At 42.5% G+C, this 12,285-nt stretch overlaps 5 protein-coding genes across 5 annotated transcripts; 1 reads left to right on the plus strand and 4 right to left on the minus strand.

Moving 5' to 3' along the window:
- Positions 1-675: 675 nt before the first annotated feature.
- On the minus strand, positions 676-3,316 carry SS1G_08827 (hypothetical protein; the record flags this gene model as incomplete). Its single annotated transcript, XM_001590013.1, has 9 exons — positions 676-733; positions 887-1,098; positions 1,162-1,234; positions 1,287-1,642; positions 1,692-1,980; positions 2,031-2,379; positions 2,657-2,710; positions 2,780-2,883; positions 3,009-3,316. 9 exons carry the CDS (start codon positions 3,314-3,316, stop codon positions 676-678), a joined length of 1,803 nt encoding a protein of 600 aa, XP_001590063.1.
- A 795-nt stretch (positions 3,317-4,111) lies between these two features.
- On the minus strand, positions 4,112-5,732 carry SS1G_08828 (hypothetical protein; the record flags this gene model as incomplete). The annotated part of the gene is made up of 5 exons (XM_001590014.1): positions 4,112-4,353; positions 4,415-4,714; positions 4,991-5,087; positions 5,323-5,565; positions 5,622-5,732. 5 exons carry the CDS (start codon positions 5,730-5,732, stop codon positions 4,112-4,114), a joined length of 993 nt encoding a protein of 330 aa, XP_001590064.1.
- Positions 5,733-6,274: 542 nt separating this feature from the next.
- On the plus strand, positions 6,275-7,165 carry SS1G_08829 (predicted protein; the record flags this gene model as incomplete). The annotated part of the gene is made up of 3 exons (XM_001590015.1): positions 6,275-6,752; positions 6,870-6,944; positions 7,065-7,165. 3 exons carry the CDS (start codon positions 6,275-6,277, stop codon positions 7,163-7,165), a joined length of 654 nt encoding a protein of 217 aa, XP_001590065.1.
- Positions 7,166-7,512: 347 nt separating this feature from the next.
- On the minus strand, positions 7,513-8,592 carry SS1G_08830 (hypothetical protein; the record flags this gene model as incomplete). The annotated part of the gene is made up of 1 exon (XM_001590016.1): positions 7,513-8,592. One exon carries the CDS (start codon positions 8,590-8,592, stop codon positions 7,513-7,515), a length of 1,080 nt encoding a protein of 359 aa, XP_001590066.1.
- A 1,061-nt stretch (positions 8,593-9,653) lies between these two features.
- SS1G_08831 (conserved hypothetical protein) lies at positions 9,654-11,664 on the minus strand (the record flags this gene model as incomplete). The annotated part of the gene is made up of 6 exons (XM_001590017.1): positions 9,654-9,662; positions 9,714-10,591; positions 10,640-10,945; positions 11,408-11,444; positions 11,514-11,579; positions 11,659-11,664. 6 exons carry the CDS (start codon positions 11,662-11,664, stop codon positions 9,654-9,656), a joined length of 1,302 nt encoding a protein of 433 aa, XP_001590067.1.
- Positions 11,665-12,285: the final 621 nt, after the last annotated feature.

The following is a 12,285-nucleotide window of genomic DNA, read 5'->3' on the forward strand; positions in this document are numbered from 1 at the left end:
TAGCTCGAGAAGAAATCCAAACTTGTGATTTTTTGAGCGTGATCTGTGCTCGTTTGGGCAGTAAAAGGCGGTGGAGGGTGGCAGATGCCGACTAACTTTTTTAGTTTTTTTACCCCACTATCTGATAACCTTTAATACCTAATAATATGTGCCCCTCATTGTAGGGAAGAGAAGGGAAGAGATGGTAAATGATGAGGAGGGGAGGTTTCGAGTGAATGGTTATTGAATACTTTCGTCCATCCTTTCGTTTTTCGTATTTGATATCCCTAATGATCTATATCTTGGTACAAGATACCAATAATCAAAGCGGAAATCAATCTCTACTGAGTACTTATTAATAGGCAAATTCATTTTATTTCCGCTTGGGACGCATGAGATTAACTTCTCTCCATCCAATCTATCTGTTCTCTGCACTTATCTACCAATACGTAGACTTTCCTTCCACTTCCACCCATCAACGAGAGTTCATTATTAATAAACCATCAATCCACTAACTGACTTTCAATCACAAGTCCTAGCCAAAGAAAGAAATGCAAAACCATTGCTCAACCATGCCATGCCATGTGATCGAGTAATCAAGCAATCTATCACCGCCGCCTTCGCGTCGACACTGTTTTCCCCCTTTCATCAACTCTCTCTACATCTCTAAAAACTCCCTGTTCCAGCATCCCCCACCTAGGAAACCATCTCCACCAATCCCACCAAAACCAAGTCCCCTGACCCGTAACCGCCGCTACAGAATTAGTAACGACAGAGCCCTCATTTCTCTCTCTAGCATTCCCATTCCTAGCAGAAAAGAGACTAAAGTAATGATTTAGGCGTCGACTTCTTCTGTCCTACAGTAGATTTCAAGCCCGAGGTTTGGATAGCTAATGTTGGATCATACATTCTTCCCTTAATCCACTCGTCGAGTTGCTCATCGTTCATGCCGCGGATAGCAGGTTCACGATCGAAATTGAATTGTTGAGCTGCGCGAATCACTTGGCGAGCAACGATGACGCTTACTTCGCGGATACGGTTGAGTTTAGGGTAGAGACGACCGGAAGATATTTCGGAAGGGGTGAGGGAGGTGCTGAGGGCTTCGGCTGAGGCATAGATCTGTGGTTTTGTTAGTTTGATGTTGTAAGATTTATGGAGGGATGAATAGATGTGAAAACTTACCATTTCTTGATTGATGCATGAGGTTTTGCAAAGAATTGATCCAAGTCCGATACCTGGGAAAACATACATATTGCTAAGAACTCATTAGTATCCATACCCCACGATGCGGTAACGTCAATACTTACTTTCCTTGCCCAGCAGAATATGTCTTGTCATCATGAACATAATCCGGGAATGGACTTCCACTAGCAAACAAAGCTCGACAATCTGTCCATTTCATAGCTTCCTCGAATGTACATTCAGCTTGACTAGAAGGATTTGACAATGGAAATATAATGGGGTTCTTGTTTAACTTTGCCATTTTCTTAACAATGGATTCATCGAAAATTCCTCGGATGGTGGATAAACCCATCAAGATTGTAGGCTTAACATATTCGACCACTTCCGGCAGAGTTTTGAATTGTTTTCCCTCGTTATCATCACGAGAAAAGTAGACCTTATGCTCGGCCAATTTATCACCTCTATCATTTGTGATCAGACCCTAAGGAAGTTAGCTTTGGGGTTTCATAACGGACGAGAAGAATAAATACCTTGGTATCCACAAACCAAAAGCAACGACGAGCCTCATCTTCAGTCAATCCCTCCTTTCGGAAGAATTCTACAATTTGTTGAGCAACGCCTACACCAGCGCTACCTGCGCCCATGAAAACAGCTCTTTGATCTTTAGCAGGAATACCTGTTCGGCGTAAAGCATTAATGATACCTGCCAGAATAACCGCACCAGTACCTTGAATATCATCATTGAAGCAAGGATACTGGTTTTGATATTTTGCGAGAGATTGGAATGGATTTTTGAAATCCTCATATTGAACGATGATCCTACCCACAAATTAGTAAAAATGTTCTCACCCAAGTTATGAACAACATACCCGGGCCAAATTTTATTCAAGGCTACCATTAACTCCTCCATAAACTCAGCTTCCTCCTTGGAAGAAACCCTCTTCATACGATTTCCCATATATAACGGATCATTAAGGAACGTCTCATTATTAGTCCCAAGATCCAGAGTAATTGGTAAAGTCTTGGAAGGATGAATACCAGCACAACCAGTATATAATGACAATTTACCAACTGGAATACCCATACCATTAACACCAAGATCACCCAAACCAAGAATGCGAGAACCGTCAGTAACAACTGTCATCTCAACTTCAGGTTGACGCCAATTACTGAGAATTTCTGCTAGGTTGCCTCGATCATGGTAGGAAAGATATAAACCTATTCTGTCAGATTTTTGTGCTGGAATTTCAGAAAGAAAATCGAAATACCTTCGGGCTGTTGGTAAATCTCTGACCATCTCAAACAAGCCTCTCCAACGGTCGGTGTATATATCAATGGCGTGATATCCTACCACAACTGTCAACTAATATTCATCCGCAATTCCAACCATTTTCCTCATCTCCCCCCTTCCAAAAACAAAGATACAAGAAACCTACCGTCAAATGCTCCTGCACCAATCGATAAAACAAATGCACATTATTATTCCTCAAATTACTGAGGTACATATATTTCTCAATGGGACTAGTCTTTGCCTTCAATTGCTTAAGACCTGTTATCCACATCAGTACATCTTCCAACAACAAAACAAAACAAAACATCCCCAAATATCAAAACTCACATCTCTGAGTCTGCAGCGCATAGCTTTCCACATTAGGAGGAACAAGTCCCAATGTTTTGTTTTGTCTTCTCACTTCCAACGAATGTGAGGTATCGGGATGTATACTATATCCCCTAAATATTAGTAAATCATTATCTTCCCATTAATTAACCCTCATGATTTTCAAGCCCCCAAACCCCCCTCAATCCCTCCAAACACCCAAAAAAGAGAACAAAAAATCATGACTCACGTCTGTCCAAATTTACTCATCTTAACCACCCGCGTAACAATATCTCGAGAAGAAGAAGAAGAAGAAGAATAATTCCCAGGTAAACCCGCAGTAACAAAAGCAGAATCAACAAGAATATGCGAATTTAAAGAACCAGGAATACTATCCGAATCCAGAAGATCCTCGTCCAATAAATCCTGATGTTTTGCAGCAGCTCCCGAAGCCGTAGAGAGATGAGATTTGTAGGCGGGGAAAGAGCATAGCCCTGCCCCAATACCACGGGTTCGCTTCTGCAAACACACCCTGAAAAGTCGTATGCCTCGGTTCATTTTGCTGCTTGCTTGTTTGTTTGATTACACGCTGTTTACTATTTATTTACCTAGGTATGTAGGTAAGGTAAGGTAAAATGAATGGGTCTTCAATTTCAGGGAAATAAATGGGGGCTTTTTGTTGAGGATTTTTTGATAGGATAGGGGAATTGAAAAGGGATTTTGATATTAAAGAAAGTCGGATTGGTGAAAATTTCAATTTTGCTTGTAGGGGGAAAAAAATATGTATCATAGGTAGGGAGTTGAATATGACTCGGATGGATTGAGTGGGTCAAGGTCGTGTATATACGGGTGGAAAGTAATTTAATATCACTTCCTCTTTTATAAATTCAAAACCAAGTCATGTCGGAAGGTTGAGGAAGGAAGGCACGATATAACTCCTTTCCAATATCACATTGTTCTTTCAGTTTTTCTCTTTTATTATCAAAATGTTATACATATATTCTCAATTGGCCAATCAAAACTTGATGATGCATCCGCATTTTCTCACCGGATTCCCCAGCTTTGAATTTTTGGAGGGGAAGTCCGGGGAAGATCATCAGGTGATCTCAACAGAATGGGTCCCGAATATTTAAGGAGGCGCATGGCCGTGTCAGATAAAAGAAGCAACCCGTGTCTCAGGCTCCGAACAAAAGATCTCTTCTCTTTTCCTGAGAACTCGATTCTTTCTGTTCTTTTCCCTTCAATTTGACGTGCCCGAGCTTTACTTGCATCCAAGGTGTGTCCGAAGTCGGAGCTATTGATGCTATCTGATTATTCACTGCTGCATCAAGCCCATATCGATCAACTCAGAATTCACAGCACATCGTCCAAAACGGATTCAGGTGCATCTCCTGCAGCAATATTCATACCGTTCATCTGCACTGTGTTATTCGCGACATGAGAATCATGTGCCGTTTGTCGATTAAATGCATTGCGCCATTCGACAAATTCATCAGAAAGGATCCCTCCATGCCCCTCCACTTCTTCAGTTTTGAACACCTCGATGGCCATAGACTTTTCTCTCCTTCGGATCTTCCATACACCATCGCCAATGACTGTAGCTTTCAGAACTATAGTTGTTAGTCAAGTGAGAAGGGAATAAACTTGTGCACTCACATTCGAGGAATCGATTTGCAAAGTTGATACACATATCTCCATCCCATGAATTATTGCCCCTTTTCTTTACCATCCCAGGTATCTGTGCCGTGTTGATTCGTTCAATGCTTTGAAGAATTCCATCAGGGCTTCGTTTTCCAACTATAATGTGAGGAACTCCAAGCAAGAATGATTGAAGCCAGAATTTCAAAAGTTTTTTCTCAAAGTTCTGTTCATCTCCTCGATGTCTAGGAGTCACGGTAGTTTTCAGCTCAATCCACTCAGTGGATTTTCCATCTTCAGATTTCGAGCCTTTGTATACTGCCGAAACCTGTTAGGCTAGAATAATTGAAAGGCAAGCTTTGGACATACTTCCATCGACCTCTCCGCCAATAACTAAACAGTTCCTCCCGATCTTTGTTTTTACAATTGAGCAGTACTGGGCATGGTTATTGACAATCTCATTATCTCGATTTTCGATATAATCTCGAGAGGTTTCTGACCAAGGCCTGGGCATAAGGCATAAAGTTTCAAATTTATATCCTATCTTCGGTCAATAAAAGTGATAGAAACGCATTCCGGATACCTCAGACTTACCCCAGAAACTCATTGCATCACCTGAAGGCCTTCCTGGTTGAGGTCGCTGTCGTGCATCTTGTCTAGCTCTAGTCTTTACTTTATACTGGTGATCCTCCTCAATAAAGCTGGAAACATTAGCCTTATGCTCAAAAAACAATGTATCGTCAAGCATACACAGTCCCCTTTACCTGAATTAGTCCTAAAAATCCATAAAGCTCACTCATTACTCACTCACCTCAAAACACGTAGCATTCATTTGAAACCCATCTCTAGAATCAAATAAACTAGCTATAATCTATAAATCGCTCATCAGCACTTCCTTAGTTCCGTACTTCTCAAGGCAAACGGACCTTTGTCATCATTCCCCTCCAAGTAATAACATCCGCCTCCGTCTTAACATTGGTCACTTTCTCCTTTTCTATCAAGGCCCTCAACAACGAATCTAGATGTTCATCTTTCGAGTCATCATGTTTGCGGAATGTTTCAAATCCCCTATTCAAATCCGTTCCTAAATCAGGTGGATAATACCATCGAATTGAGGAATCATCTAAACGGAATTCATGACTGTCATCATAAGAGAAATGTGCGATTTCCTATTTCCGAACTTTAGTTTAAAGACAAATAGTGATTAGATAGGCGGACCACGTACCTGCGGTCTTGTAATCGCAGTATTACCCGCATCACGAGTTCGCTCAAATTGAGCAAGAGGAAGAGTGTTGAATTCGTGTGTATGATGATGCGTGTGCTTATGGATGTTCATGATGAAATGATATTTATGGAAATAATTAATCTAAAGATAATCAAATATAAAATTTAACAAACCGATCAATATCGAATAATCCACAAATGAATTTGATCAAAAAATCGTGATGTAGGTATTATTAATTAGGTATCAGGTGTTGTCAGGAGACAGAAGTCAAAAGTCTAGACGTGACATTCGCTTGGGACAATACTAGCCTTTGCATAAATTAACTCCTCCGATTCGTTCAAATGATCCCCGCCCATGTTCCCCGCTAATATTTCAATGTAACAATATCTTCAGCCTTATGACGGACAACAATTTAATGTTTACTTTTTGACATGGGCTGTATTACTATTCCGAAATTTGGTATCACAGTATTAGCATCCGTGACATTCTTCTCTTGAATATACATACATACACTCTATACCTCCTATCATTTTTTTAAACACACCGTCTCTCTACAACCTACAAACAAGCAAATCCGCACACCTCGATACAAATCAAAACCTCCTACAACACCTAAACAGACAACTATCTACCATCCACCACATCAACCCAGCATGCCGGAACGCCGCAACCCCTCCAGCTCCAATGCGCCCACCCGCCCCTCAGTCCGACGCAACCTCTTCCCCTCGCACCTCCGAACCTCACATACGGCATCCTCGACCACAACCCCCACGCATCCCTCTCACCCCTCCCATCCTATTCCTCCTCTACCGCGCCGACCCACTACCTCCTCAACTAGCACATCCGCCGAAACACTACGATTAGATCACGCACATAGCTACCATTCTCATTCCAACTCCCACGATCGCGATTTAAATACCAATCCGTTTCCTCATCATGGTCATGCTAGTAGAAATGGTAGTAGGAATCATAGCAGTATTTCTTTTGATGGGACGACAGATATAGTAATGAGGGATAAAAATGGAGATTTTGATATTGCGAGTATGATGTTAGGAGGGGGGATGGATAATGGAGGGGGATTGTTTGGGGGTGAGGATGAGGATATGATTGGGATTGAGGGGGAGGAGGAGAGTAAGTTTTTTATTTAATTTCTTTTTGAGGTTTGAGTATAGGAGGTTGAGGGAGAGATTAGATAAAAAGAAGAGTTTCTATGATCTATTAAGGAAATGCTAATACATATGAAAATAGAAGAACGGCAGCGTCTAAACGAATCGATAAAACATCATCAACGCGATCGCAATCGTGCACCGAGTGAACCTGCTGGTAAGTTTAATATCCTATCCATTTTATACGTCTTACACAGTGGCTCCCCTTTTCAATCATCATATACGCAAATAATCAAAGTTGCACAAGTATAACACTAACAAATAATTCAATATCTAGAATTACTAGAAGCAGTACGCAACAGTCTACGTGCCAAAACCGCGGCCCTCTCGGAAGATAATTGGATGTTTGAAGCGGAAAATGAAGGGGTTATTCGGTGATAAAGGAGTGACTGCTGCTAAATCGAAACGTCTAATGATATGCGATGCAGAAATCTGTAAATGAGGAAAGGAAAGGAGTTTATATTGGATATTGTATGCAGACGGAAAGTTGCTGGGCGGGCATTCTTGGAATATCTGGAGTATTAGACAAATTTGTTTGACACGGCGTAGAAGATGGAAAATGCATGGAAAGGAAATTGGTATACCGTGGGTTGATCCTACAAATTGTGGCTAGTTTTAGGAGTCCTGGAATTGGTATCTATTGAATCTTTCTCCAAATTTGTACGACTGAACAGTGTGAATTCATCTCCCCATTCCCATTAACCCCTCAAGCAATACACAACCCTCTAATCCAAACCCTCCGCCACCGGTGCCGCTCCCGTCTGTCCAATCCTCCTAGCTCCCTGTTGCTGCTGACCACCGCCCATCCCACCCCCAAACATACTCCCCATCATATCCAACAACGGATTTCCCTGTCTCGGTCTCTGAATCCCAAAATACATCTCCGCAATCCCTAAGAGTGCCTCATCCCACAACTCCCCCGTATCCTTCATATGTCCCGCATATTTCTTCGTCAACTGTTTAAAATCCAACGAATTCCCCTTCTGCACCGCCACCAGTAGTAATCCCAAAAAATTCAGCAGCGGAATAGATGGATAAATCTTAATATCCTGATTCCCACCCTCCCCCAATTCCTGCACCGTCAACCCCGTATTATCCCCCCTCAACCTCTCCCCAAATATCCCCAAACTCTTCCGCGCATCCCGTACATTCCCTACCAATAAGTACGGCAACACAGCTCGACTAGCATACAGTGCCGCAGTATGACTCTCATCCTCTCTATACCATTCATACTCCATTTTCGCGAGTACTTCCGCAGAATCCTTTGTCCCAAGCACCAAATGTCTCTCCGCATCATAGACTTCCCCCTCCTCAGCCAACAACCCCCCAACCACATGATGCAACTCCGGATCTCCAGCCGGATACAAAGAGGTCTTCGAACTCCACGCTACCATCTCGGTAATAAATCGTTTGCGCGAGGGTTCCTCTGGGGAAAATGCCCGCAGGAGTGTAAACAGACGGCCTTTGGATGCAGAGTCGCAGGTCAAGGAGGAGAGATTGTAGACTTCGAGTAAAAAGAGGGCGAGATCGCCACCGGAGCCGCCTTGCGAGGCTTGCAGGAGGGAGTGTGATACATTGTATAGGATGTCGGTTGCGGCGGGGTAGTTTTGTGATTTTATGTACCGGGAGGCGACGACGCGGGTTTGTTGGTGCGCTTCGTAGTAGTTTCCTTCGGTTGTTCTAGGCGGGGGGTGTGGGTTAGTTTTTTTTGTGATTGGGGAGGAAGGTTTTTGAGAGTCTTGGGATGAGGGGACGACGAACTTTTCCTGCAGCCGCGCAATGATCTTGTCGATTTTCGAGGACATTTTGCACGCGTAGTTTTCAAAATACCTTAGTACCCGCAATCAATCTGTGAAATTTTCGATATCTGATTGAAGTATTGCGCACCGCAATGTGATGGTAGTTAAAGAGTACCTAAGTAGCTTAAGATGAAGTGGGATGAGAAGAGAAGCTCGGAACACTGGTGGTGGTGGGAATTAAGCTGTGACGTGGTGGTACCGAGCAGAGGCGGGGGCGAGACATTTTTTTTTTTAAAGAAAGCCTTCGAGCTAAAATCACAAGTCAGAAATGATAATAGGTGATAATTCAGTCAGTACCTAGAAAAACATCAAATTATAAAATAAATTAGAAATATATATATCTTACAAACTGACAGACTCAGTTATTTACTATAAAATAAAGTCATATCTGATACTACCTAGGTACCTAGGTAAGGTTAGGTATGTAAGTAATTTCAAACCAAAGCTATCCTATTCTATCCTATTCCTCCTACCACTAATATTATAATATTATCTCCAAGGTGTTCAAGCTCCCGGTGAACTTATATTTAGATCAAAGCTCACCGGGTGCGCATTTTGCAATAATTAGTCATTTATTTATATAGGCCACCGCCTGTTCAGGAAATTTTACATGAAGATGAGGAAGACTTATAGGATTTCAGTTTGCATATTGACAGAGAACGAGCTTTACGTTTCGAGACTCCTCAGATGATAAAGTCGTAGCAAGCTCATATAGATATTAAAGTCAAACACTACAATCAATCACGACAAGGAACCACATCCAAAAGTCATCAAATCATCAAATCATCAAATCATCAAATCATCAAATCATCAAATCATCAAATCATCAAATCATCACAATCAAAAGCATCCAGAAAAAGATAGGTAAAACCAACGATAAAATTTGCTAATAAACCCAGCGTATCATTTAAAGAAACCACCGAATTCCTAAAGATCATAATTCCATTCCCGTCACCTTTTCACCTTATCACTTATCACATAATAAACATTTTGATAATATCCCCAAATCAAATGACCCTGAAAACTTCCCATGAAAATAGTAAATATTCAGCATTATGTGCATACAACTAGTAACGCTAGAGATCTATTAGTATATTTTGATTTGAAGATGGGGAAGTATGTCTTACAGGAGGAACGGGTGGACCTCCACCTGGTCTGTATTGTTGTTGGCCGGGATAAGCACCACCTGGGGGAGGAGCACCATATTGGCCTTGTTGAGGATATTGTCCCTGTTGGGGTGGAGGAGGATATTGACCTTGTTGTGGAGGGTATCCACCAGGTTGTTGTTGTCCGTAGCCCTGAGGAGGAGGAGCACCATATTGGCCTTGTGGTGGCTGTCCATATTGACCTGGAGGTGGTTGAGGACGGCTTCCAGATTCATCCTTGGTATCGTAAGAAGAATCAATGGCACCAACCAAAAGCTTCAACAACCACAAATCAGGAGTCAATTCGGTTCCTGGATTGGTTCGGGCCATTTCATCTTGTTCGGCTTCGAAGTTGGATGTACAGTCAATCAAATCTCCGATACTTTTGTCATCATCGAGTTTCTTCAAGAATTCGGTAGCCTGCTTGTCGTTACCGACTTGTGCAAATTGATAAGAAATGGCTTGTTTGCCATATTGAGTACGTGCGAGCTCGGCTGAGGAGTTCTTAACAACTTGGAAAACTTCATCTTGGTTATCTGGTTGTCCATCGGTAATAACGATAACCAAAACTGGTTTTTGAAGTGCATTGGATCTCGCCTTGCTCATGATCAATGGCTCAACAACCTTATTCCTGAGTTGTGCACCCAATGGAGTCAATCCCTTGAAATTGACGCGTTGGACAAGTTGCTCGACTTCTGGCTCGGAGCGGATGTGATTGCCTTGAACTTCACTGTTGATGAAGCGAACTTCGATTCCATCGGCGTCGAACAAAGATCCAGCATAAGCAGCTCTTCCCAATACAAGCTTCATGTCATCGATACGGCTACCATTCTCCTGGAAAATCATAGAACCACTGTCATCTTCATAGCGTTAGTATTTATGAGAACTAAAGGATTCTGCAAACATACCAACGAAGAGAATAATATCGAATAAAGCAAGCTTTACGATATCAGCACCCAATTCCTTGGGTACATTCCAGGCTTGACATAGTTGATCGATTTTTTGAGGAGCAACGGCGCAGATCTGATCAAGTATTTGAGGGTTTCTGAAGAAATTACCCAAGTTCTTCTCCTGGATAGTCTGCATAAGGGATTGTTTCACTGCTTGAGGAGGGATCGAGCTTCCACCAGGGACGTAACCCAAAGGTCCAGAACGGGGTGGAGCTCCTCCCTGTTGTGGTGGTGGGCCGCCTGGGTAGGCTTGATAAGGCTGACCTGTTTGAGATTGTGTTAGTGGATTTCCAGCATCTTGTCCATACTGCGAAGGAGGAGAAAATGGTTGTGCCGGCGAAAGAGGTTGGGACTGTGGGTTCGGTGGGTATTGTTGATATGGCTGCTGATATGGTTGCTGATATGGTTGATTTTGTTGATATTGCTGAGGGGGTGGTTGAAACTGCCCATATTGTTGGTATTGTTGTGGAGGGGGTGGAGGCGGAGGCTGTCCATATGGTTGATTATACTGATTGTATTGTTGTTGCGGCGGCGGCGGCGGGGGTGTGGGATGTCCATATGACTGAGGATGCGGAGATGTAGGAGGTTGTCCGTAAGGAGATGGTGAAGACTGTCCACCGTACGGTGATGGCGGAGGTTGTCCATAAGGAGATGGCGACGATTGTCCATATGAAGGATATTGCGGATTGGGGGATGGGGATGGATGCACAGGTGAGGAAGTCTGACCTTGACCTTGACCATATTGAGGTTGACCGCCAGTTGGCTAGATTAATATCAGCAAACAGTCATTTTGAAGCAAATATCGAGAATCTGCAAAGAGAAGAAAACATACATATGGTGGCTGACCAGGAGCACCTCCCATTTGCGCCTGTTGCGCAGCTGCCATCTTTGAAGCTAGCTGTTCCCCCGGATACATATTAGTATTTGGTCTTCCGTACATCTTGATTATATATAAACTAAAGACTTTAAAAGCTTACCCCCATTATTTCGAAGTAAGATTTTAAGAGTCTTTTGGGTTGAATTAGAAAAGGTTCGGGAAAGAGAGGATTCGTGAGATGTTTAAATAAGTTATGAAAGGTGCTAAATAAAGGTGTTGTCGTGTACTTCTGTATGTTTGGATAATGAATTGGATAATAAAAAGTAAGGTAAGATGTAAATGGTGCTTGCTGGGGCATAGCTCAAGGGATGGTGGGGTGATGATATAATAATTATTACTGTTGTTGATGACGCACGCAGGGATGCACACAGCCTTGTCAGTCACTCCCAGTGAATTAATTGGGCCATTTTCATGTTTTCTTTAACTTGTTCAACGTATGACTGGAGTCTTTGGGCCTTGGCATGTATTCACCTTTCAAGGCCGTTTTAGTTGTTTTTGTCGTCTGCCATGTGTGCTTGGGAGAAGTGGGCTGTGCCTTATATTGGTGTAAACTTAAATAGCTGATGTAATACGAGTGATACGAGTATATGGGCGCATGTAGCTCATTATACGAGCTATTTGATTTGATGCATCTCATTGTATGCAAAAGACTTTGATTGTAAACATTTGGATTCACAGCATCAAAATTATGGTCCAGGGGCTAAGAGGGGTCAATACACTGACGTTG

The sequence above is a fragment of the Sclerotinia sclerotiorum genome, genomic scaffold, assembly GCF_000146945.2.
Source record: "Sclerotinia sclerotiorum 1980 UF-70 scaffold_12 genomic scaffold, whole genome shotgun sequence".
Lineage (NCBI taxonomy): Eukaryota > Fungi > Ascomycota > Leotiomycetes > Helotiales > Sclerotiniaceae > Sclerotinia > Sclerotinia sclerotiorum.